The sequence below is a fragment of the Galeopterus variegatus genome, unplaced genomic scaffold, assembly GCF_000696425.1.
Source record: "Galeopterus variegatus unplaced genomic scaffold, G_variegatus-3.0.2 Scaffold3015, whole genome shotgun sequence".
Taxonomy (NCBI): domain Eukaryota; kingdom Metazoa; phylum Chordata; class Mammalia; order Dermoptera; family Cynocephalidae; genus Galeopterus; species Galeopterus variegatus.
Window position 1 is genome coordinate 121,454 of NW_007729126.1, and position 27,982 is coordinate 149,435.

A 27,982-nucleotide genomic window follows, 5' to 3' on the forward strand; every position below is an offset into this window, starting at 1 on the left:
TCGGACACACATCTTTCAGGCTGTTGTACATGCTGGCAGTAAGAAAATGACTATTTTCAGGTGTTCTGCACCATGAGCCCGTTCCTATGCTTGCGGAATAGACTGAAGGGTTTCCTCCAAGATGGGCCCCCTGGAGCCCTCCCCTCCCTTCTTAAAATGTGTATCTTTCTCTCCAAGCTGCCACTTTAAAGTCTAATTTTGTTCCTATGCTTAGAAATAGTCAAAAGGAGCCCCACGGTGACCATTTTATAAATTCATGTAATTTTAAAGCAGTGGGGCATTAAGGCATTATTTTTCTCTCTGGCCTTGGTTCCCTTTTTGCATACTGCAAGAATTCAACTAGACCTTACCCTCTACCCTGTCTACAACACTGCTTATGATTAGTGCCTAGAAATTATTTTTCTCTCTGGCCTTGGTTCCCTTTTTGCATACTGCAAGAATTCAACTAGACCTTACACTCTACCCTGTCTACAACACTGCTTATGATTAGTGCCTAGAAGACTGGACATTACTTGTACCCATGTGCAGTTAGAGGGTAAGTCAACAGGTCACATTATCACTTCTGTGGAAGGCATTCTTATAAAATTCATCAGCCAGATCTGCTATTATAAACATTAGTCACACCTGTAGTTGATTTCAAAATGTTCTCAGAGAGTCTGATAACAGTATTGAAAGACAGTTTTCCATCTGAAAAAGTGACCGGTGACAAACCTCAAATGGCCTATGCTATTCCCTCCTAGCTGAATCAGCCAACAGACTAGATCCTTTGCATGAGGATCTTATGTCACTGAGGTTTTTGGAAAACATGGAATGATCCTTTTGCTCTCCAGAAGATTGAAAACTATGTAAAACAAGGTTGTTTCCTACTGAGGGGACGAAGGAATTTTTTAAGGCATAAATAATATAAAAGGGCACACATTTTAAGATACATTCACATGACATTACTACTAGAAAAAAAATAAATAATGATTTTCTCTGATTGAATGAATGAATGAATGTGCTTCAGACAGTTCATTCCCAGGCCTGTTCTGTGCAGTTATTGGCTTAAAGTGGGAACACAATTAATCAACCAGTCGTTTGCACATCCTCAGGTTTCCTGGGGTTGCTGAAGGACACCTGATGAGCTGTCCAAAGGAGTGCCAGGAGGAGACCAGGTTGTCTTCTCAGTACAGTCCTCTGAGACGGGTGACAAAATAAGAGGATTCCAACTTAAAATTTTGTTCTCTGTTTCTGAATGAACACAGCTGTCTCCTGAAAAACAGAAAAGTTTGGGAGCATTATAAAATAATAAATGCTGATTTTTACAAAGCAGTCTAAAAATATTACCTTGAGCAATAAAGAAAGAATAATGAGCGAAAGTAGAGCCTGGTTATGTTTGGTTTGAATTTGAGGGAGACAGTAGGTTTAAAAGGTTTAAAATAAAGTTGAGTTCTCATGAATAGTTATGCAATTCATCAGAGGATTAAAACAAACCCCTTATAAGCCCCCAAATAACCACCTTAAAGAAAGGCTGCAACTCCAGAACCAGCTCAAATGAGAAAGGGGCTCATGTTCACAAAATGCATTCTTCCAGCAAGTCTTCTGTTCGGGAACAAACAGAATTAAAGCCTCTTTGGATATAAGTTCCAAAGTGTAACGGGATTAACAGCCTGAGATGAAGAATGTGAATAATAACAGAATTTCAAAGAATCCTTTATCTAGTCCCATCTTTTCTGGAAGTATCCAACACCCCCCGCCCAGTCTCTTAAGAAACATGTCAACTGATCAGAGAGAGAAAACTCTGAAAGCATCGCCTGCCCTGACACAGTTCTTAGCTAACTGAAGACTATCTAGAAACATAAGGTTGTTTATGCCTCCCTGTACCTCTTTTGAACTCTGCTGTATCTTCTGTGTGATCAGGGCTGATGTCATTTACGTGGTCCTGACAGCAAGGATGCTGAGTAGGTACTGGTGCCATACTGTCCTTAATACTCTCCTCAGGTGATTGGCCACAATTGGGGACTGTGGAAGCCAGACATACAGGCATCTTCATGTGACTGAGGGGCCTCATTTCCAAACCATCCTGACGATAAGGTGCTACCACTGGGACCACAGGAAGAGGGCTGCTGCTGAAAGTGCTGCTGGTCTTGGTGAAACACCTGCAGAGTTTAAATCAAAAGAAACAGAATTGTGTATAGAGAGATCGATAATTAAAATAAGTTTATTCTGAGATATCATTTGTTATTTTGTACTCATGAATTAAGAAAGAACAATGCTTAGAAAGAACTAAATGATTCACTATGTCTTAAATATCAAGAACTCAAAAATTACAGTGAAAGTAGAAAACGACAGGAGAATGTATCAAAAGGCCAGCCACGTAAGAATGGAAACTTATATGATGACCTATCCCACATGCTCCTCTGTCTTAGGCCACAGTCAGATGTTGTCTCAAATTTCATTATTAACTGGCTCCCAAATATAGCACACAGAAGGAAAGGGCCATTAGCCACTGGAAGAAATGAGGGGAAAGAAGAGATAGGACAGAAACTAAGAAACTTTTGGTCATATGAGATAAATCATCTTATGAAAGTCAACAAAAACCCACTGCTTTGAAATCAAATGATATGTTCCCTTTCATTGTTGGAGAAAACACTACAATGATTAGACATTCAAAATCCAAGAGTTTTTTATTTTTCCATTGCAGAATTAATTATTAGAATTCATTAGCACTGAGTATTTCACTTCCATCCAGCTTGACTTTTATTTTCTGCCTTCACCTAAGGTGTGTTAAATTTTTTTTTTTTCTGTTCTTCAGACTAATTTCTACTGATCCATCTTCTAGTTCACTGACTCTTTCATCCACTGTCTCCATTCTGTTGTGAAGCTCATCCAGTAAATTTTCCATTCCAGTTATTGTACTTTTCAGCTCTGGAATTTCCATTTTGTCTTTTTTTACAGTCTCTGTTTCTCAGCTGAAATTCCCTGTATGTTCATTTGATATGTGCACATCTTCTTTTAAGTCCTTGAACATATTTATAGTAGCTGCTTAAAGTCACTGTCTGCTAATTGTGACATCTGGGTCATCTCATGGTCTGTTTCTGTTGACTTTATCATATTTATAGTAGCTGCTTAAAGTCACTGTCTGCTAATTGTGACATCTGGGTCATCTCATGATCTGTTTCTGTTGACTTTATCATTCCTTGAATAAGTATTAACATTTTCCTGTTTCTTCACATGTATTTTTTTTTTTTTTTTACTGGATTTTCCCTCTAATTTTCTGGTTGTTCTGTTGGCACCAAACTCAGTCATCTGACACCTTCTGCTTGGGTCCTTGCCCAAGATTGGGAAATGCTTTCAGGCAAAAACCTGTCAACTTAGAAATCTCACACACTGTCTTTCAAGGGTAGATTGTCATTCAGTTTCTACCTGCTTCTAGTTACTCACCAATCCTCAAATTGTTCAGATTTTATCATTACTATCTGTTGATAATCAAGCTATTCCATCATCACAGGAAGCCACAGCCTCAGAAATACATTTTTTATTTCTAAAATTATGAGTAATAAAAGTTTGGAGATGACAGTGCATTGGGCTTTGATTTGGGCATATTAGGCATGAAATACATAGGACTAACCAGTAATGTGCTGGAATTAGGTAGTGTTAGGAAATAAAGATAAGAATTCTTTGGATTTCCATCCTTTAAACATGGGATGGTATGTTTCTGGGGCATATGTCATTAGTAAAAGGAAGTCCACGAAACTGTTACTAGAAGCTCTGTTGGCTCAAGTTATTGGAAATACCAAATGCTAAGCATGAAGATAGATATGAACCTGAAAAAGAATAAGATAACTGTCAGTAAACCAAATCCTTAATTTAAATAACTCCAACTTCAATTTCAAAAAGAGAAGTATGTATACTCACTATATAGTTAATGGAATGCAGACAGCAGGCATCTAAAATAAAAGTGAAGTATGTCAGGTATTCATTTGTACAAAATAATTTGAGTATGGTATTATCTAATATGGCTAATCTTTACTTTTAGTAATAAAACAAAGAATATATGCCTGATTCAAATATGACCTCAGTGTCCCCATGCATGCCTTAAGCCAATAAAAACTGCAGGAAGCATTGATGTAAAAAAGAAGTTCGTTGGAGCCAGAATCAGAGCACTGGAGTAGACAGGTCATGATTCCAGAAGAAGATGGCATTCTTTATTCGTTCTCTTGAACATTTTATTCAACCTTGAACTTCAAAGGGTGAGCACTAATCTCCTGAAAGCCATTTAAAAATGTCCATGTTATCCGTGTCTTCCTTTCCTGTATTTTTTTATTAGTCTCTTCTACTCTCCCAATACTCAGGGAACCCAAAAATCCCTCTGAATGTATTCAACGCATGGCATGTACAGACTCTAAATAGGGTAAAATGTGGGACACGGTCTGGGAGAAGAAACCTTTCTGAATTCAAACTACCACTAGTGAGAATTTAATGAGTATTATCTATCTATATAAATAGCCTTATCTAGAAGAATGCTTTATTCAAAAAGCATTTACTGAATACCTTCCAAATGTCAGGCACTGTGGCAGACACTGAAAATACAAAGGTAAATACAGCAGAATGCCAGCTCCCAGCATAGTGGAGGAGTCGACAAGTAAACAAATCATTGCAGAGGGTTGCAATCCCGTTGCCGGTCCCCGGTCCGGTACGGGGGCAACACTGAGGGTTGCAATCCCGTTGCCGGTCCCCGGTCCGGTCCGGGGGCAACACTGAGGGTTGCGATCCGTTGCCGGACACGGAAAAAGACAAAAGACAAAAAAAAATAAAATAAAATAAATAAACATTAGAACATCACACTTTTTAAATACTCTCTTTCTCAAGTAAGTAAGTTAATTATCCAGGAGCAACGACTAAGCTAATTAGTCAAAGTACCTTATAACAATCTTCACCCAATAGGAGGACGAGACATGCAGGCTAAAGTGGGAATGAACTGACACACTTATGCCGTTAGCTTCCTGTATCACAGTATTAGTTATTTCTGTCCTTGTTCAATATTTATCCTGTTGTCTGTATGGTTTTTCTAATATCTGTCAGCTTCAAAGTTGTCTGACTTAAGTTTCAGTCTCTTGAAGGACAGGTGATGACTGTCCTCAGTGCCAGACAGAGCTCTTAGGACAATAATACACACAGCAGAGTCAGGTATTTAATGAAATCCCCCACGAGTGATGGTGCGACACAGACTAAGTGAGCTTCTGGCTTCGTGTTCCATTTCTCAGCAAGAATCTGGAGGTAATACAAAGGTTCTAGAAACCTATTTTTAAAAGACAAAGAAGTATCAGATCAGAAAGAAAAGTTTTCATTGAAAAGTGGTAAAATTAAGCTGTAGAAAAACAGAAAAAAAATACTTGCCAGAATTTGAAAAACCAGGAAGTTCCCTACAAACAAAACATTATAAATTAATAATTTGTTTATACAGATGTAAAATGAATGAATTTCATAATTTTGATATAACAAAACAATGAAGACTCACCAATGAGATGCCTCAAATCCTGCTTTCTTCCTTTTAGATTCTTTTTTTTTTTTTCTGCTCTTTTCTTTAATTTAAAGCAAAGTTGCAGAATGAGATTATTGAGTGAAGTCTAAGGGCAGCCCAACAGTTTGACCGTAACGAACAGTTAAAGTTATATCGATGCGGCAGGACTGAAGGAGTGAGCCAGACAGAAGACAGAGGGCCACGTATAAGATGTGGTACTCAGTGTGCTGATACAGACTTTATACTTATAAAGATATATGTATTGAATATACATATGTTTTTAAAGAAATTACAGCTATTTAGCAAGAGAAAAGTGTAATTTCCCATTACCTACTCTTTAGCATGTTTTTCACGTAAGTGAAATAGGAAATCATAGCCGTGTTCACTCTTATTCTGAACTGTGACTCTCAATCACCACAATGGTGTTGATAGTAATATCATAATTCGAGTTATACTCGTAAAGTGATAAGCTGAATGTCAGCATAATAAACTACACTGATTTACAATTTTCTAGTACACTGAATCTTAACTCGTAATCACAAGCAATTAATCACTTAACTAACCAAGGGTAAATAATTCAGTCACACTACTTTTAGTTCAATTCCAGATGTCTACATGCATCAACATAAAAAGGAATATAATCTCTGTCCTGAACATAGATATAGCACATGAAAACAATTCTTTTACTAATAATGTTTTAATTAAAACTTTTACAGCAATCAGATGATCACAAAAATAATATTTGGATATATGTGAGCTTAAGAGACCTGAAGCTACATAGTAAAAGAGAAAATAAGACAAATGTCTGCAAATACATGACATTCAATAAGATGCTTTTGCAATGCACATTTCACAGTTTATACAATATAGTTTGTAATTTCACTATTTTAGGCTTCTTAAGTGATTTTTCAAATGTAGCTTTTGTTACCTTAATTAAGGTAAAGTAAAAGTTTTCACTGAGCTTTCCTTAGGCCAGTGAAACTACTTAATTTTAAGTTTAAAAACACTGAGTAGGGCCGGCCCGGTGGCGCACTGCTACAGTGCGCCGCTTGGGAAGCGCGGAGGCGCTCCCACCGAGGGTTTGGATCCCACATACGGACCGGTTCCCGCTCACTGGCTGAGCGAGGAGCGGGGGCAACGCCGAGGGTTGCAATCCCGTTGCCGGTCCTGGTCCGGTACGGGGGTGACACTGGGGGTTGCGATCCGTTGCCGGTCACAGAAAAAGACAAAAAGACAAAAAACAAAACAAAACAAAACACTGAGTAAATGGGACTCTGTGCATTTTACGGCATACAAAAATTTATGCTGTCTTGTAAGAACTCAGGTAGTCTGGAACCTGTTAGTTTACTAAGAACCTTTTGGTAAATAGGAAAAGCCTATCTGACCAATCTATAAGACTGAGGAAAATGACTATTATAGTATCATAAAAAAACAATAGAATATTCTTTAACCAACAATCTGAATAGCACAGACTAGGAAATAAGAGATTGGAATAGTAGTATATTGTGCTTGGAAGAAAAGGGTGCTTCAGTAGCTGACTAAACATATTTTGGATATTCCTGTAAAACCATACGGCACCTCTGAAATATTTTCTAGAGAAGCATTCCATGTCTGAACACACAGTTGAGTATTTGTTAAGCATGGCTATGTATGGAATTACTCTGATTAGATGATTATGGAAACGTGGCATTACGTTTCCTCTTTTGATTACCCCTGGAGGGCAAGGACTCTATCCATGAATTTCTTGGATGTGTGATACTTATTTGCATTCATCTGCTCTTGAGACTTCTGAAAAAGTTACATCTGGTGCTGATTTGTTTTAACATTCAGCTCACCCCTGCTGTTTCCTCTTGCCACTGTGTCTCTCCCATTTTGCTGGCCTAGCCCTTATTTTGGGAATCTTATCAGTTACTATGCAACGGAACCCTGATGACATTCATCCAGGGCCATGGCTGTCCTCCATTCTCATTGTCCACTCTGTTGGATGCTGCAAGGACCCAGCATTAGAATGCGAGTTTTCTTTCGGGAATTACTTTATCAGTGACTGTCACATAAAAGATGACAATAAATGTTGGGTGACAATGACTGCATGCTTTAGCAAACATGGCAATGTGACACACACAAGCTTATAAACAGAAGACCAAAAGCACTACTCCCTGACTCCCTGACAACAGGTCCTTGGTTCCTGTGTGAGAAGTAAAAGGGATTTGGAGTGATATATAACTTTCCCAAAAAGCAAGGTACTGATCTATTTTTTAAAATTAATGCGAGTTTTCTTTCGGGAATTACTTTATCAGTGACTGTCACATAAAAGATGACAATAAAAGTTGGGTGACAATGACTGCATGCTTTAGCAAGCATGGCAATGTGACACACACAAGCTTATAAACAGAAGAGCAAAAGCACTACTCCCTGACTCCCTGACAACAGGTCCTTGGTTCCTGTGTGAGAAGTAAAAGGGATTTGGAGTGATATATAACATTCCCAAAAAGCAAGGTACTGATCTATTTTTTAAAATCTTTTAATTTAAAAATTAGACAGAGTGATCTGAATTATTTTCCTTAGGGAAGTACAAAGATTACCACAGATGGAAGAGAAGCTGAATCTTAGGCTTTATGTGTTTTCTTCCTTTGGCTTTATGGCTAGTTCTAAAGTAGTTAAATGGTCAGAAATAGGAGACGGACTGAGTCAGAACAAATTGACTAGCTGGAAGAAAGAGTTTAGGTGTACTAGACAAACCAACTGGGTATATCAAGCCCTAGGCCTGAAAGAGCTACTGCTATAATTAAATGTTCTCAGATTCATCTCTACACACTATTTTCATGAGTATGTCTGACATCAGTGGAGAAAACGCCCTCTCCCATGTGAAATCACACAGACTTTGAAGGTTATCATCATACAAAAACTTGGAAATCATTTGTAATGTCCTTGTTTTCTAAAACACTATTCCCAATAGTTTTATTTCTCCTCTTGACTATCAGCCATGTAGCTTGTACTTTTTTCCCAGATGAATTACATACATTTTTCCAAGCTGATTTTTGCTGAGCTACTTCCTGCTCATTTCCAGTCTCTCTAGGACCCTTAAAGTTAATTTCTCATTCGTTCCTGATGGGACCTCTCAGTTCCTTCATCTGTGATTTACATCAGTGTCCTCGCTACAAATTATAAAGACTGATGGTGAACAGGCTAGATTTAATGTCAATTCCCTCCCATTAAACTAGCCAAGCAACTGACAAACCACATTTGATTACATATCCAGAACAGCATTGCTGCCTTTTGAATTGAGGAGAGAAGAGATGGGTAGAAAGCTTTTGATTTATTTGATTAAAATCTGTTTAACTCTTGAAATGACCAATTGCACAAGGATTTCTCAAGTAAGTCTTTAGTAGAGGGGAACTAGCTCCCTGCAAAGCTGCATTAAACATGCGTCTTTCTAGTTGTTCATAGTGAACTACTACATAATATTCTTAAAACCTGAAAGTGTTCCGTTCCAAGTTAACAGAACACTGTGAGGCAGGCAGTCATTTGAAACATGCCATGAAAGCCCAAAAATGAAATAAAACTTCTCCACAGACTGCTATAGTGCACACTCCCCTCTTACCTGTTTTCAATTTTTCACATCACTACTCCAGTTTAGACAATAAAGGCAGAGTGTTCTCTCCAAACAGTTATTACTAAAATAGAGGGATGATAACATGGGCTGAAAGTTGGCAATGACTTCTTTCCTAAAAGCCCACTCCAAGAAACACATTTTTGGGTTTAAACCTGAGAAGGCAGAGAAAAAAACCTGGAGTGGCAGGGCAGAGTGCAGGTTAAGAGTCCATACAGAAAAGGCCCTAAGCAAGACTTCACCAGTTCTTAAATATCTGTGGAATAAGAAAAGTGAGCTCGATAGGGCACCGCTGGATCTGAAGTTGACCCCAAAAGTACACTAAGGTAAATGGTTTCTCCTCATCTCCTGCAGCGTGTCCTACCTAGCTCAATGACTGCACCCGGCTACCTAGACACCGTCTTGACACCTCCCCTCTACTTCTAAATCCTAAATCTCTCAAACCCATCTACATCTCTCCATATCTACTGCAACTACCCTACTCCACTATTTCTCATCAGGACTACTGCAACTGCCATCTAACTGGTCCCCTGGTGATCCTCTTGTTGCCCATCCAATTTATTCTCCAAACTGCATCCAGAATGGTCTTAAAAGCCTGAATTTCATCACAGTGTTGTTCTGCTTAAAGTATTCACTGACTTGCCATGAATCTGAATGATCTGATTTAATTCATCTTTTAACTCTGAACCCTTCACCTACTAGGTTCTTGCAGCATTAGCCTTCTTTAAGTTCTTTGAGAATTCAGGTATTCTGCTTTAGAGATTTTGCATAAATGGAACCCTTAGCTTGGAAAGCTTTAAACCTATCTCCTTCCCTTTTACCTAATCTTACAAATTCTTCAAAGCTCCAAAAAATATCACTTGCTTAGGGAAGTCTTTCCTCTCTAACACATCCTTTACATTTCCTTTAAAGCATCCAGTTTTATTTACAGATTAATTTTTATGATTTATGTTATTTTTTAAAAAGCTATGTCTCTCCTACCAAACTATAAGCTCCACGTAGGCAGAGGCAATGCCTGCTATGCTCACTACTATATCCCCAGCACCTGGCTCGATGCTTGGCACACTACAGACCTTCACCCAATGTTTGCTGAATGAACAAATGAATGAATCCTCTTTTTCTTCTTCATTCTCCTTATTTTATCACTCTCCTTTCCCCATCTCTGTTATACTTTGAAGATACATCAAGGCAGTAAGCAAAAAATACTGAAAGAGTTGACATTTTGTATAAAAAGAATGTCTAATCACTTTAAGCAGGTAAGAAATAAAAGCAAATAAATACCTCGAATAATTAAAGACACAAAAATAATCAATCAGCCAAGGCTGCAATCTCCCTTGGTGATCTCACCCATTTTTAAGTTCTATTGCTTTGATACAAATGGTCTCCTAAAACTGTATCATAGTCCCAATCTACCCAAGACCAGCACTTTCATCTGTCTCCTTGACTAAGACATAACTGGTACTTGAACTCTAAATGCTCAAAACCAAATGCATCATCTTTCCTCAATGAATCACTTTAGTTTCTTATTTCTATGACTACTGCCCTGGCAATTGCCAGGTCATCCACATTTGAAACTTTCTATGCATTTGGAACCTTTCTTTTTTCTAGATCCCTATCAGTCAGTGGCCAAGCCCTTAAGATTCCAACTCAGCAATCTCATTCATCCCTTCCTCTCCATCCCCACCCCCTGCGTGATGGCTAAGGCCTTCATTAGAGCAGTGTCTACCTGGCTCTTCTCTCTAGTCCAACTTGTGTACTGCTACCATTGACCAAGCCGAAACACATCTCTGAACAGATCACTCCCGTTCTCAAAAAGCTTCACGAGAATTATGATGCTATAAGCCCAGGGCTCCTCAACATTTAACTCATGTCCCCTTTTGATTACCGTAAAAATCTCATACCCTTCTGTGCTTAATATAACAGAAACAACCGGAATATTTTCTATTCCTTCAACATAAAATTAGAAGATTCAATGTGCTTCTTCAAACTCTACACACTATATCCCTAGCTCTGAGAATCACTATTATTAGACTGTGGGCTCTCTGAAGGTAGGGCTTGGGTTAGAACCTAGTACATGGTACGCACACAATACATGTGTATTAAATAAACTACTAAACCCTGACATGCAGGGTCATCCAGCATATAAACTCAGTCCAGTCTTCCAGTTTATATCCTATGATTCTCTGCTTGCACTTCTCCAGCCAAACTATTCCAGGTTCTCAAAGCATCACCTGGGAACTCACTAGAAATGCACAGTCTCAGGCCCCACCCCAGATTTGCTGAATCAGAAATTGCAGTACAGCTTAGTAATATGTGTTTTTACAAATGCTCCAAGTGATTCTAATGCATGCTAAAGTTTGAGAGCCACTGGATTCAACTATTTACTCTCATGCAAAGGTTATCCCTCCTACCTCTGTGACTGTTCTTATAATGCCTTTTACATGGAAATACCTCAGAACTTATCCCAGTGCCTGGCTAGTACTCAGTAAATGTTTTCTTGACTGAATCGTCAAAAATTCTATAATGCCCACTTGACAGCTCTCATATAATTTCACTGAAAGCATGCCTCTTTTTATGTACACCCTATTTCAGCTGGCATTACAAATTGCAAACTCATTCTTAGTAATATATGTCAATATTCTAAAAGTGTAAATTGACCACAATTTTGCATATTTTGGGAATAAATCATAATTCATCTACCTCTCAGCACTCAAAGCTTATTACAAATTTTGACATTTGTTGATCTTGAGAGGAGATACCTGTTCTCAGTTTCAAAGTTAAGAGTTCAAAGCTTGAAATTTCATAATTCCAGTTTTCCAGAGTTGAAGGTAGGTACTTATTGGTACTTATCTGTCCAATTATTAAGTATCAAAATCACACAATAGCTCCTGGAAGCCAGGTGAGACATTTGGCTAACCTTGGACACAAAGCAGGCAAGTGAAGAATCTACCCTGAACAGGTAGATTCTTATGCAAGAAGAAAATTTAAGCCAGGGAGAAAGAGAAGCTGGAGAGAATTCACCTAAGTTCCCAGATAACTAAAACTCACAAACATGAAGTGCAGGAAGTCATTAACTTGAAAATCAATAGAAATTAATTTAAGTCAATGGTCTTAAAGGAAAAAACCATGTACAATAAACCTTCAAATACTATACACTCAGACACTCACTCGCTCACTCATACAAATGGCCACAAATGCAAGATGGCAGAGGTCATTTGAATGCTTTTAAGGAAACGGGATGTACTTTTGGTACTGATACCTCATCATAACGATGTGATTGGCAGGAAATTGCCAGAGTCTACAATCAGAGTATGTTGGGAGCAATCTTATATTACTTAGGACAATCTTCCATTTTCAGAAAGGAGATAGCCTCACAGACATAATATAACTTTCCCAAGATCACAGATTTAAGCAGTAGCAAAGCCCAGGCTTACTTATTCCTAGACAGAGGTTATACCACCCTAATGTCTACAGAGTGTCAAGATCTGCCAATGGCCACAAAGACCATAAAGGAAAACATTATGTATTTAGGCAAAACCATTTGTTATCATTAAATCCATCTGATTACTTACCAGGTGGATGAACCATCTTTAACAATTCTTTAGCATGTTCCCTAATAAACTGTGGTAAAGTCTATGACAAGCTCAGGACAAAAATGTGGCTTCAATGTTATAATCATTTTCAAAAGTAGGTTTATATAGAATTTAAATATGTAGCAAGTAAATCTTAGTACACTAAATAGGCTCTTGTTAATACAGAAACCTTAAGACAGGTTAAGTAAATAAAAAATCTCCAGGAAACTTTATTGCTTTTGTTCTGCAGCTCTCCAAACTCATGCTGAAACAATGTACTTTTAATTCTATAGTTGACCAGATCTTTCTTCAAGTCTGGTTTCAATAACTCCCAGAGACAACCCTTAACTTTTTCATTCATTTTAAATATATAAGTCAACGCTTTTGTTCTGCAGCTCTCCAAACTCATGCTGAAACAATGTACTTTTAATTCTATAGTTGATCAGATCTTTCTTCAAGTCTGGTTTCAATAACTCCCAGAGACAACCCTTAACTTTTTCATTCATTTTAAATATATAAGTCAACCCCCATGTCAATAATGAAATATCCAAACTCCAATCCACACTCCACTTATTTCATGTACTAACTACAATACAATTTGATTATTTATACAGTTTTAGAGCTGAGAAGGACTTCTGAGACCATGAAATCCAATGCCATCATTATGTAAAAGAAAGAACCAAGATTTCCGACACAGCTTTAATATGACCAAAAGCTTGATAATCCTTTGGAATTAATAGACACAGAGGCAGCATGAATGCTTTCCTAATGTTTTATCTGTCAAAATTTAAATGTACCTATTACTCCATATATTTCTATCGTATGAAATATTATGAGTACATATCACTTTTACAATTGAAAAAAAAATTAAAAGACAGCAAGATATGGCTACTTAATTATCTTAAGATTTTAAGAATTTCTGTCAAAATTTAAATGTACCTATTACTCCATATATTTCTATCGTATGAAATATTATGAGTGATATGTACTTTTAAGATTCTTAAAATCTTAAGATAATTAAGAATTAAAAAAAAAAAAAAAAACCCACTGGCTAACCGGTAGAAAAATTTCAATAATATTACTATGATAAAACATTACTATACACACAGGTGGTTTCCCACCCTCCCAACACTCAAACATGCTCTCATTCATCCTCATATCATCCCATAATATGAAGTAGAAAATAATAGGTGAGAAAAGATAAGGTCTGTATACAGAGAATGACTCTAATTTAAAATTTCAAAAACATCAAACCTTTTAGTAACATTTCAGTGAGAAACAAAGCCTTTAATACTGTCACTGTATATCTAAAGAAACCAAGGCACAGGAAGATTAAAAATTGTGAATCAGGGGCAAAAAAAATCAGTAATAGCCTTAAACTTAAGACTGCAAATTCTGAGCTTTATATCTCAGGTAAAATTTCAAGAACTTCCTTTGATGAAGGAAAAAAATAAAAGGATGCATATGTCTGATTCACGACAACTCGTGCAAATACACACTAAGGTACCTGTTGTTGTTTCGACAATTTCGACAGTTAACACACTCAAGAGGGTCAATCTGGGGTACTGCTGTGTACATTCCACCAGCCTGGTCAGGAGGAAGTTAGGGGAAAAAGAAAAGGAGAAAAAATGTTGGAGGTGACACAGATCATAGCCAAATAATCACACATATATAAGCCAAGTTGATAATAAATGCGTACACAGTATATATTTTAACCAACTCCCTGGGCAATATGATTATCAGTATTTATCCATATTCACAAATGAGTTCATTAGAGTAAGTAGCAATATTACACTGTACTCCAAAAACTTAACTGCCATGTTTTTCCATGTATTTCTTTCTGTACTGGAAAAAGGCAAATAAATGAAGGGAGAAGTTTAGTCACTTCCCTTCAGTGTTTCAAATCTAAAGGGCCCCAAATACATTATACACTATAACCTCCTATTCATTTTACTTTTCTAGCAGTCACGGAAGAATTTTATGTGATGCCAGTTGGAGAAACAAAGTTTGAAATCTGTTGAAATGATGTCACAAGATAAACCCATCTTCATTTTACTGTAATTATTTCAATTAGGTCTGTTCACTTGACTACTCTAAGTTTTAAAACATATTATATTTTTCCAGATGGAGCAGGTTCTCAGCCAGCAATGACTTGGAGGGGAGTACTAATATTCTGATGTTGCTTTTGGCGGAAACTGCACAGCAATTAAGAAAAATGCCCAGATTAACACATACCTCACTGTAAAACATTCACTTGACATACACAATGGCAAGAGTTCTTAAAAATGAAGTTAAAAATTGAACTAGCCATAGAGTCAGAGTCACAATTCTGCTTTCAGATGAAAACCAGCAGAACTGAATCTGGTAAGGGTGAAAGAGGTCGTGACATGGCACCCAAACCCAAAGCAAGCCGTCAAGGTTAGGAAAAGTTCAGGCAATTGTTTTTCCTAGAATACTTTCCATTTCTATTCATCTCATCACAACAGCCAGAATCTAAGCAAACCAAAAATTTTTCTTAGCATTCCTGATCTAACTAGCAACAGGAATTATTAAGAAAACTGACAGAAAGAATATTCCCATGCTATATTCGGTCAGAAAATGAAGTGAATAACTTACAGGGTAATGTACTTATTTGAATCACTATACATGTTAAAGTTGATTCAATGATTTTTATGATCATTAGTATTTTTTAAGTTTCCTTACTTCCTCCCACCCGGAAGAGAGGAATAAGAAAACTAATGGGTTAAAATCACAGATGATAACCTCTAAAATTGTACACCTAATGGGGCAACTGTTATTCAAATAGCAATTCATTGTTCAAAAAAACCCAAAGTTCCATGTTCAAATACTAAAGCAAACATTAGCCTTATTTTTTCTTCTTACGGAAACAGCATGTGCTATTCAAACTTTAATGCTCTCTTTCAGTTTTCTTGGACAATGTTAGTAGTTTGCACTAGGAATGGTGACAAAAAAAGTTTAGAAAGTCTGAATATAAGCCATGACTTTCCACACAAAATAATGAAATCATTATTCCCTTCTGGTAAAAAGATGGACTAAAGCAAATTAAATATTTTTTTCCACAATATACAAAAGTTAGGTCACAGAGCCAGTAGATTTCTAGCTTTAAGATAAAAATACATATTACAGTTTTGTTCTCTAAATATAATATTTTAATAAATCTTCATAAAGTTGAAGATGAAAAAAACCTCTAAACTTTGAATATGCTAGAACACACTGTGGGTTATAGCAAATTTATCTGTAATCAGAACAATGACAAAAACTAAATGAATGCTTAATTTGATCAACTAAACAAATTCTCTATTTGACTAAAAATAATGTAGATTCATATCCAAACAAGGTAATAAATCAGACTTCCTAGTGCAGAGAACTCCTTTAATCAGCACAAACCTAAAATATGCTAGTCACTCGATTCCCATTTCAAGAATTAAACTATCTCCTCTGCTAGTTATCTCTGAAATAAAGGAGTTTTAAAGGTTTATCACTCCTTGTGGCTAAAGCTTGCTAATACTGTAAAATGCATAAAGCTTACAGGCCACAACAACAAAACACATGGGGCAAAACAAATGAAGAAATCCGTGACAGGTCAGAAGTCACAACCTGGTGGCCTGCAGACATGTTTTGCATATTTTGCATGGCTTACACAGTGCTTTCAAAAATTTGAGTTAGCTGAGAGCACATAAAAATCTGGCGATTTCACCTAGATTTATGGATGTTTTGAAAAGTCAGAAAATGGGGCAACACTGGGCCCTCCGTCCACGTGCCAATAGCAGGCGCTGGACTGCGGCTGCTGCTTGAGGCAGAGCCCGTGCCGCGCAGGCTGCTCTCGCCTCCACCGCTACCATCTCATCCTCAACCTGCTGCACTCTGTGTCCTGATCTGCCCGTCTTCTCCACATTTGAGTTTTCAGACTCTGCTCTAAATACGTTTAAAGTATTTGGTCTGGTCTATGCCCCAGTGGTATTTCCATTTCATCTCAAGAACAACTTCCAGTCTGTTCTTTACTGGTATTCTACTTTCAATGTTAAATAATTTAAAAATAGAAACCAAATTGATGAATACAACTATTATCTGACAATAGAAAACTTACAAAGACCACTCTGGATCAAGGCTCCAGTCTGTTCTTTACTGGTATTCTACTTTCAATGTTAAATAATTTAAAAATAGAAACCAAATTGGTGAATATAACTATTATCTGACAATAGAAAACTTACAAAGACCACTCTGGATCAAGGCTCCACCAGGGCTACATACTATTTCCATTCAAGTGAAACCAAGTACGCTGACCCTGTTCCTGTGCCTCGGCACCCTGAGGCAGAGAGGCTTGTATGCATAATTAGGTCTCTTACATTCACTAGATGATGAGGATGCTCAAAATCCACATGGGTCCTCGTCAGAGAGTTCGTATGCCCAGAGTAAAGCCCTCCATTTAAGCTCCCATTCACGATTCCATTGACTCCATTGGGGACCTTATGGTGGAGATGGGAGCAGCCATTGCTCAGACTGCCATTGCTCAGGCAGCCTCCGTGAACATTTCCATTTATCCGACTTGTTCCCGAAAGAGTGGTGTATTCCACCATCTGCCCGTTAATATCTGACCCCTGGTAGAGATATCCTGGTGGGTCATACTCTGTTAAAAGAGAACCAAGATAGGCCAAAAAAATAAAGATACTGAAAAGAAAAATCTTCTTGCTTAGGAAGTTTTATTAATGAATCCCCTAAGAAACTACAAATAAACTAAAACATTCTTAAAATGTTCACTTAAAGACTACCTGTGAGACATGCTTTAATAAAGTTACTGCGGTTTTCATTACAACACAGAGGTAGGTGTGAACTTTGAGTTAATTATGACTCTGTTAATGGGAAGAGAAATTAACCAGGGAGAAATTACTCAAAAGAGAATGAATAAATTGTACAAGCAGAAACTATCAAAGTTAAGACTTCCAAGTGCTAAAAAAAAATCATATAAAACAATAAAAGACTAACTTTAGGTAGGATATTTCCAATAGCAATAAAAAACACTTTCAAGTAAAAGGATGGAGTTATAAACACATTTACTGATTATTTATGTAGGTCCTTAGTCATTATAGCCAGTTTGGAGGCTGTGGGATACCAAAGGCAAGATGCTATTCTATTTCCTTATATTAAAAGCATTTAAACAACTACCTCAAAATTCTGACTTTCAGAAGCCCACTGACCAGATATATTTAGAAAAAGTAAAATATCCCTTAGAAAGTACAGGACATGTTCTCAGGGTTTTAATAAGTTCTTCAAAGGTGTTAGAACTCGCCAAGCAAGACTGGACTAGGTGTTCCTCCTCTCCACAGCTTCTCCTAGTACTGTTTATTCTTTACAGGTGTGTATTGTTGCTATGCCTGCTTATTTTCTCCACCAAACCATAAGCTTTGAGAAAGCAGAGAATGTGTTTATTTTATTTATCATTATATCTCCACTGTCCAGGACAGTGCCTGGCACATAGAAGACAGTCAATGACTATCTTTTGAATGAGTGACTGAATGAATACTACTATGATAATTTTTCATTTTTAAACATATTATCAGATCACAAAGGAAAATGACTTTAATCAGATTGATCTTGCTCAGACAACCAGATGAATATGTTTCTTTTAATGATTCAGGACACACTCACACAAATAAAAATGCTTTAATAAAGTTACTGCGGTTTTCATTACAACACAGAGGTAGGTGTGAACTTTGAGTTAATTATGACTCTGTTAATGGGAAGAGAAATTAACCAGGGAGAAATTACTCAAAAGAGAATGAATAAATTGTACAAGCAGAAACTATCAAAGTTAAGACTTCCAAGTGCTAAAAAAAAAATCATATAAAACAATAAAAGACTAACTTTAGGTAGGATATTTCCAATAGCAATAAAAAACACTTTCAAGTAAAAGGATGGAGTTATAAACACATTTACTGATTATTTATGTAGGTCCTTAGTCATTATAGCCAGTTTGGAGGCTGTGGGATACCAAAGGCAAGATGCTATTCTATTTCCTTATATTAAAAGCATTTAAACAACTACCTCAAAATTCTGACTTTCAGAAGCCCACTGACCAGATATATTTAGAAAAAGTAAAATATCCCTTAGAAAGTACAGGACATGTTCTCAGGGTTTTAATAAGTTCTTCAAAGGTGTTAGAACTCGCCAAGCAAGACTGGACTAGGTGTTCCTCCTCTCCACAGCTTCTCCTAGTACTGTTTATTCTTTACAGGTGTGTATTGTTGCTATGCCTGCTTATTTTCTCCACCAAACCATAAGCTTTGAGAAAGCAGAGAATGTGTTTATTTTATTTATCATTATATCTCCACTGTCCAGGACAGTGCCTGGCACATAGAAGACAGTCAATGACTATCTTTTGAATGAGTGACTGAATGAATACTACTATGATAATTTTTCATTTTTAAACATATTATCAGATCACAAAGGAAAATGACTTTAATCAGATTGATCTTGCTCAGACAACCAGATGAATATGTTTCTTTTAATGATTCAGGACACACTCACACAAATAAAAGCAATGGCATTAAAACCATTTAGAAAAAGGCCCAATCGAATGATCACCAAACCTTTCAGCTTGACACCACCACTGTCTCTCTCCCTGCCTATCTCTTGGAAGGCACCATTCAATAAAAATAGATTACTTTTTTCCCCTGAACTGTTAACTAAAAGGGGACCTTATGTGGGAACTGGCTGATAGCCTCCAGAAGAGCCTCTCCTGGCTGGTGTACTACATTGCTTCTTCTTTCATTCCCTTACTCTGGGGCCAGTGGGAGAACCAACAAACTTCCTCCCACCAAAGACTAAAATCCCTACTTGATGTGATTATCTTATTTTATAATAGCTGGAAGAATACGAAAGGTAGGAAAGTGAGATGAAGAGAAGTGAGGAAAGGGAAAAGGAAAAAGGACTTTTAGGTTATTCATTTCAAAACAGTGCCATCACTGATAGTTCAAGCACACTTATAAACAGAAATATGTGCAGAGAGGACACCACTCTGGAGCAGTCTGGGTACATCAGGTACAGACAGAACCGTGTCATCCTCATTTGTAAGTGTCATTCAGGGACAGTAACTTGGAAAGTCTTCACTACCTTGCATCATGTCTTTTCTATCCCCTGTAGACAAGATTTGCACCAGCATGAAGGTGTTCCTGCAGCAATTCCAGCTCAGGCTTTAAGCATTTATCCTCTTTGGTGGTCCAGTAAAGCCAGTTTCCCAGCACTAAGTCAGCTATGTACTTAGCAACCTGCTTAGTTTGGGCTTTGGTGTTTATTTCTACAGGGCAATTTAATTCGATGCTCCACTGACGTGGGCTAATGGCTGGAATGGTTTTAAAGGCGTCTCCTCTGAACAAAGAGCATCTAATGTGTTCATAGCATGACACTAATACACAAAAGTGTTCGAAGTCAATATTTATTCTGACAATATTTTTCTACCCATCTTTAGAAAAGAGAAGGAAATATTTATGAATGTCTTACTCTGTATGGTATTCTGTTGGCGATTCTTCCACAGACACATGGCAATGAAAATCATCAGAATGAGGACCATGACACCCAGCACGCAGCCAACGATCAGATATAACATGTCACTGCTTCTGGCAGGGCTCGTTGCAGGCCCTACATTTCCTCCACTTCCTGAAGAATTTGGAGGGGTACTCAAGTCTTTGACGGGATACTCAGAAGCTCCAGGAACACGTTTCACTAGTTGAAATATAAAGGAAAACATGATGTCAGAGTGAATACAGACTCTATGAAATGGTTTACTCTCTGAAGGAGGTCTGGTTAGGAATGCAAGCCAGTCTGTTTACACTTGTTACTGAGATGATGTGACCACCAATGAGTCACAAAGAGGGCTCCAAAGTTTAAAAATCTGATGTGCCAAAGGTTTAGTCCACAAATTCTAGACAGATCATAAGAACAGACAAACATAAAATGCTATATGATTATCTGCTTAATTGTACTTATAGAAAACTCCCAAAAAGTTGAAATAAAAGTATTTCAACTTACGAATTAAACAAAAACTCCTTTCTTTCTAACATACTTTGAGGTGAATAACACTCAGAATCACATATTTTAAGCTTCTACCATATATGAAACATAACTAGCAATACTAAGAAATATGGTTTTTGGACTATTAAGACAACTACATATAATTCTAAAAAACTCATGTATTCCAAAAACAAAGACTTGTAGACTCTGTGTAAATGCAGTACTTTAACCTAATTCATTGGTATTCTGGGTAATAGTCATAACAAAAGCTAATAACAGGTGGGTCTCAAACTCCATTTTCTCCATCCCCAAATCATACGTTCTCAGTGCTCTAAGAAAAGCAGTAGAGCATAGTGGTTGACGGCCTGGTCTCTGGAACCAGACTGCCTGGCCTCATAGCTCAGCTCCACCATTTATCATGAGCTGTCTTTTACCTCCATGAAGCCCAGTTTCTGCATTTGGAAAATAGGGAAAATAATAATATGAGCTCTATCATAAGGTTATAATGAAGAGTAAATGAGATAATCCATATAAAGCACTTAGAGCCTGGCACATGGTATTGTTCAATCAATTTTGCTGTTGTAAGTTATTATATGTCCTGTTATGGCTCCTAACAAGCCATAGGAGCAAAGTAGGCTTTTAAATATCTACTCAACAAACAACATTACTTTGGGGTTCAATTTTCTAATGGCATCAACTACACAGAACATAGCTGGGAATAAGGAAAGAAGAGACCGTCTTTCCAAGGAAGGAGTGCTCCATTATTGGAAGCAAGATGAATAGCTGGCAGAGGGTGGTATGTTAGATTGGCAAAGTAGGCTTTTAAATATCTACTCAACAAACAACATTACTTTGGGGTTCAATTTTCTAACGGCATTAACTACACAGAACATAGCTGGGAATAAGGAAAGAAGAGACTGTCTTTCCAAGGAAGGAGTGCTCCATTATTGGAAGCAAGATGAATAGCTGGCAGAGGGTGGTATGTTAGATTGTACAATTCTAAGGTTCTATCCAACCCTAAAGAAAACAAAAAAGTTTCTGCGGCAAAATGAATGTTCCATGTCATCCATTAAAGACCAAGGTAACTCATGGGGAAGTACTTCAGGTTTATTCACTATTTGCTCTTAATTTATTTGTAATTCTGCCAAGCTTGACAATCTGGTTTCCAACCTCTTTCTAAAGTTAAAACCTGAGGACAGATGCCTTGAATCGGTGGGTGACACAGACCCATTAACAGCAATAAAAAGAGACAGCTAAGAGCCTGAAATGAGAAAGATGAGATGAAAAACATACAGAGAAACCAAAGAACTAAAGGAAAAATTATGAGAGTCTCTGATCTTTCATGAGAAGGAAAAATGGCTGGCCTTCAACACCTCTGTCATTCCTGAAAACCTACTGAATACCTAAAGATAAAACAGTCATTGTTTGCAGTATGAACCAGGAGTCATTTTTTTTTTAAGGTTAGATTATATGTCATATCTTCCATCTAAATAGGCTGGGAATTGTGTAATACATTTTAGAAAGTCATTCAATATAAACAGTTAACATTTTAAAAGAAGTTTATTGTTTTTCACTGATCTGAAAGTCTATAGGTAGAACCTTTTATTTCCTAGCAAAGTCAGATAATGAGGTATACAATTCTAAACAAGCTATAGTATTATACTATCATACCATCATAAACAACAGTTATAACATTGTTGTCTGACTTGTTTTATGTTTCACCTGACTAAATTCTTAAATGTCTCAGAGACAGAAATATTTTTATTTAATTTTACTCCTAGTATCACAGCACTCTAGAGGTAAGAAATGCTCATTAACATATCACAGTGTCTGTTACAAAAAGGCACTCAGATATATTCTAACCAAATGAAATGCAAGGTACATCTAAAGACTGTGTATATATGAGGGGTCTTCAAAAAGTTCATGGAAAGAGTCTCATTATCATTTAATTCCATTTTTCCACAAAATTTTGAAAATAACTCATATATGTTTAGTTTTGCAGCAGAAAGACACATACTTTACAATTTAAAAGATGGAAATAACCCCTGGCTTTATAATTCAATCTTTCTGAGCCTCCATTTCCTTATTTTTTTTTTAATTTGTGATTTCCATTTCTTCATTTTTAAATAGGGATAATAAAACATCAGTGTAGCAGACACCGCTGGCTGTCCAGCCCCCGCCCCAGCTTTCTTCTTCCATGCCAGCAGAGCCCCAATCTAGTTTAGGTGTCCATCTGAACCCCACATAACTCTTCGGTAAATCCAGTGAATGGTCTGGAGGTGGCATGTAACTGAATTCTGGCCAATGACACCTGTGGGGAGATCTATTAGAAGACCCTGGGGGAAATCTTCCTTCTTAAAAAACAGACAGCATCAGACATTAGAGCCTCTAGATATGAAGCTCAGAACTGTGGCGAGCTCTGAGCAGTGCTGGTCTCACAGCCAAGCTGACAACCAGGAGATGGCCAAGGGGAAAGACAGAAAACAATGAACTTCTGAATTAAACAAACTTGTAGCTAGTTACCTACTTCTAGACTTCTTATTTTGGAGATAACACTTTTCCTCACTGTTGAAGCTAACCAAGTGGGGATTTTTGTGTTATTTGCAGTTGACAGTATCCCCAAGGTGGTTGTGAAGATGAACTGAGACTGTGGACAAGAGTGCTTTTGCTTATAAATATCCATATTAGCTTTTTGTGTTATTCACTCTGTTTTTAAAGATGGTAACAGTTTACAGTTAATCTATGTATGTACGTGGAATTGAAAATGTCAATTTAGAATTAGCTAATTAGAAGTCACTAATTCTAAACTTAACCACTACACTTCATTAAACGAGTAGATAGTGTTACATATATCTGTCATTCAAAAGACCACTTTAATCATATGTAGTGCTGGGCTGGCCGGGTAGCTCAGATGGTTAGAATATGGTGCTGTTAACACCAAGGTTCAGGGTTCGATCCCTGTACCAGCCAGCTGCCAAAAATAAAAAACCAACCAACCAACAAACAAAAACCATATGCAGCCCTTTTCCTTAATACTGTCATACTTCTGTTAGTATTCTAATTCTCACAGCAATCTCAGAAAGTAGTCAGCAAATATTTCTATTCTCTTCAGGGTGAAAAGAAAAGAGAAGTGACATTCAGAATCACACAGAAATTAATAAACCGGATCAATGTCCATGTAAACCATTTTTTAGACAAATGCTGAAGCCAACATATTATATTTCTGATGGGAGAGTCTAAATGTATGCACCTAGAAAATGGTCCAAAGCAGAAATTTCTTTAGGTAAATACATCAATAGTCAAAAGGAATAATCCAGAGTTTGGAATTCTGGCACAAATTCTCACTTTTCTCCTACCTTTAGTCTCACAGATCATCACGTTGCTAAACTCGCTTTCTCCTCCTTCATTGAAGCATTGCATTTTAATGTCATAGGAGGTTTCTGGCTGGAGGTGGCCAATCATGTGCCACTGCTTGGAACCTAGAAAGGAAAAATAAAGGATAAGCTTTACACATGGTACAACCTAAATGAAAATGTCAACACAATTACTTAATATTTTCCGAAAAAGTTTGGAGCAGCATCCATCATCATCTAGGACAGCTTGTGCGATAAAAACGCCCTGACGTATTTTAGTAATACACCACAGATAGACAGCACTTCTATTACACGGCATGAAAAAAAGTAAAGAGAAGAGAGAAACTGAATTGAAACTACATCCATGTGCTGGTTTCATTAAAAAGAACTAGCGATGAGGCTTTCATAAAATACGTATTAATCTTATGCATAGGTTAAAAAACACTCAAGTCCTTTGACTGCTGTTTTGACCCTGCAAGTCAGTCCACTATGGCCATCCACCAAAAAGCAATACTATGTGTGAGATCAGCAAACGGTGCATTACCCAGAGCAACCGGCCAGTTAGGAGAAAGGCCTTAGCAGCACTCCCAATACCACTATAAGGGACACGACCTGAACTGACATATAGACTAATGACTCAATAAACTGCTGAGAATCATCAAAAGGCAAAATCTGCTATGGGAAACTCTCGGCTGCTGCTCCCACTACTGCTTTTCTTCTGTGTCAAGGTCTGCAAACCACACAAGTATCTTTAACAGAATAATTCTGTTATCCCCGGCACACAGCCAACATTTGATTTAGAAACACTCCTAAACTGAACACTCCAGTATAAATCACTCTCCATTTTTACTTCCAGGGACCTATGACAAACTTTCATAAACAGGGACACTTTTGCCAGATTTAATTAACTCTTCAAGCACTCTTAATCCCTCTTAGAAAACATCTTTTCAAACATTTCCACTGTTTCTTAGAAACTCAAGTATACCACCAACTGATTTAAGAATTAATTAAAGGGGGAGGGGAAAAAAAAAAAACACACACACGCAAGTTAAATCTACTTGGCTGACAGGACCAGTATCACCAGGCTCCTTTCTAATTCAACACAGATGAAATTATTTCAATCTGAAAGCACAACTCCCTTTCCAGGCCACCAATACAAAATATCACATATAGATCCACGTTTTATAAAGAAGAAAACCTGCTTGTTTTAGGATCAGGGTCTCTGAAAGGCTCAAAAAGTGAAGAATTCTATGCCCCACTTATAAATGTAAAGAGGACCTAAAAACTCTTGACTCAAAAACTGTTTGAAACTGGAATGGACCTATTTCTAAAATCCAAAAACTTTCCAAAAGACTTCTATTTTTTCTCCAGCTTTAGGTCTTTCCTGACCTAGCACTATATTCGCCTCACCATAAACATTGTCTTGAATAATCACTACGCTAGATTTGAAGTTTTCCTTTCATAGATAGCATCAGTAAAACTGGGATTAAACTAGGCTTCTGATATGTTACTAATAAGATAAAATAGTTAAAATAATACCTATCTTGTTAAATTAATATTCCATTGTTATGGTAATTCTCCCAATGGCTAAAATTACAGGAAATAACAGCAAAGAAAAGACAACTAAGGACATTACTAGGTTTTAAACCAACCAACCAGCCAGCACATATCTAACAAGCAATTACTTTCCCAAAGGATATTTTAGAAAAGGTAAAGAAATACCACAGAGAGAAACCAAAGCACAGATTTGAATATGAGAATGACTGATACTTTAATTTATTTGGAATTCAACTTAACTTTGCAAGACAAAAATATTCAACACAAAAGCACTGGTGTGCTGGAAATATTTATAATTTATCTAAACGTGGAACTTAAATCAGAAGATAGGATAACTTAAATAATGGTTCTTCTCAATGTATTCTTTTACAATTTGAGTTTCAAATTTTTTCCAAAAGCTTAAATTTGGGGCCAAAACACATAAGTAACTAAAACTTTCAAAGAAAACTTTAAGTACAAAAGATGAAAACTTGTGTTCCTGGGTTTGTGAAAACGGTCCAATAGTTTCCAACTGCCACAAAATTTCAAATGCATAAACTTGAAAATAAAGGATAAGCAAATTACACAGCATGGTGAAGCCCACTTAAACATCTAACTGCTCAGTATACCATATTTATAAACAAGTTCTCTGTGAACCACAGGCAAAACTCACATTTGCAGACACTACTACCAGATACAAAAACTTCTTTAAACTAATTTCCAAGTTCCATGCTCAATATTCATATTACAGAAGTCTGTAAAAGTTCAAAGATTTCACTAGAGAATACAGTTTAAAACTGTTTACCAGTGGATATTTCTAGAGAATAAAACTAGGAGAGATGGGGGCTGGGGAGAGAGGGAGAGACAGATATTTATTTTATTTACATTTGCCTTGTTTAGAACTATTTTATAACAAATGTTTGACATCTGTCAAAAAAATTTTGAGAGTAAAAATCTGACATCCCCACTCTCCTAACCCAGCTGATCTAAAATGAAGACCTAGATAGGGCCAAAATGCAGTCACTAACATTTATCTTTCTGTGTTTTTTTTTTAATAGCCTTTTTATTGATGTAAAATATGCACACAGCAAAGTTTGCATAACAGTACAGCTCAGTGTAAGTTCACAAACTGAACATGCCCATCCTACCAATGCCTAATCAAGAAAGAGAACACTGCTGTCACCCATACATCCCACGCAGGCTCCTTCCAGGTACTTATCTCTCTCTCAAGACAGCTACCATCTTGACTTCTAAGAGCACAGAATAGTTTTGCCACTTAAAATTATGGGAGAAGAAAAACAATCATTTTTCATTCAAAAAATATTTATTGAGCACCTACTACGTGTGGAGTATTAAAACTCAGATCACAAGTTTTTCATTATAATTCAGATCACAAGTTTTTCATTATATTATATGTTATTCCATTGGATAGCATTAAAAGGAATGCTACAATATTTAAAGAAATGTGATATAGCATTAAGTAATTTATTATAACAAAGACTAGATGCAGTATTTGATGTCAAGAAGTCATATGGAAAATAACATTGGCTTAGTGCAATTTTCTGACATGATTCATTAAAACATTTAATATTTCAAAGAAACAGAATCTTGGAGGGAAAAAAGGCCTCAGAAGAAGCCATCCCCACAAAGCAAGAATGTTTTCCATGACAGTACTGAGAAACAGGCATCTTCTATTGAACACTTAGCAAATTAGAGAGTCTGTTACTTTGTGAAGGAACCAATATTAGAAATGCTATGTTAAAAAGTTCTTTCTTGCATTATTTCCTCATAACCTGCTCTCTCCCAACTGACTTAGCTCTTCTTCCACATAACAGTCCTTAAATGTTTGAAGATAGCTGTCATGTTGCTTCTGTTAGTATTCTTTTCTCCAGCTTATATATCACTTCACATCCCAGTGTTCTTTTTGGATTCCATTCATACATTCATTCATTTAATACTGAATACCTCACCACTGTAGAGGCTGGGGAAATAGCAGTGGGGAAAAAGGTCCAATGCCCATAAGGTGGTTAACATTTACTAGGGGAGACAAACTTTAAGCAAATAATTTCAAACACACAAAACAGACACACATGCACACATGTACACATGCACACCCATATATTTAAACTTTGATAAATTCTACAAAATAAACAAAAAGAATGTGGTTAGAATTATAAGAAGAGTACCTCATGCAAATGGACAGACACACATGCACACATGTACACATGCACACCCATATATTTAAACTTTGATAAATTCTACGAAATAAACAAAAAGAATGTGGTTAGAATTATAAGAAGAGTACCTCATGCAAATGGGAGGAAGTTATCAGGGAAGGCATATCTGACAAAGCAACATTTAAGCACACAACAGAGAAAAG

At 36.9% G+C, this 27,982-nt stretch overlaps 1 protein-coding gene across 1 annotated transcript in view; it reads right to left on the reverse strand.

The window, feature by feature from the left end:
• Positions 1–644: 644 nt before the first annotated feature.
• The window catches only part of CDON (cell adhesion associated, oncogene regulated), a 62,030-nt gene continuing 34,692 nt past the window's right edge, over positions 645–27,982 (reverse strand). Inside the window, exons 15-20 of the mRNA XM_008583723.1 lie at positions 24,070–24,192; positions 20,204–20,425; positions 17,053–17,333; positions 14,193–14,272; positions 1,864–2,138; positions 645–1,251 (exon numbers count right to left, since the gene is read on the reverse strand). Coding sequence (XP_008581945.1) covers positions 1,088–1,251; positions 1,864–2,138; positions 14,193–14,272; positions 17,053–17,333; positions 20,204–20,425; positions 24,070–24,192 — 1,145 coding nt within the window. The 3' untranslated portion in view covers positions 645–1,087. The remainder of the gene's footprint in view (positions 1,252–1,863; positions 2,139–14,192; positions 14,273–17,052; positions 17,334–20,203; positions 20,426–24,069; positions 24,193–27,982) is intronic.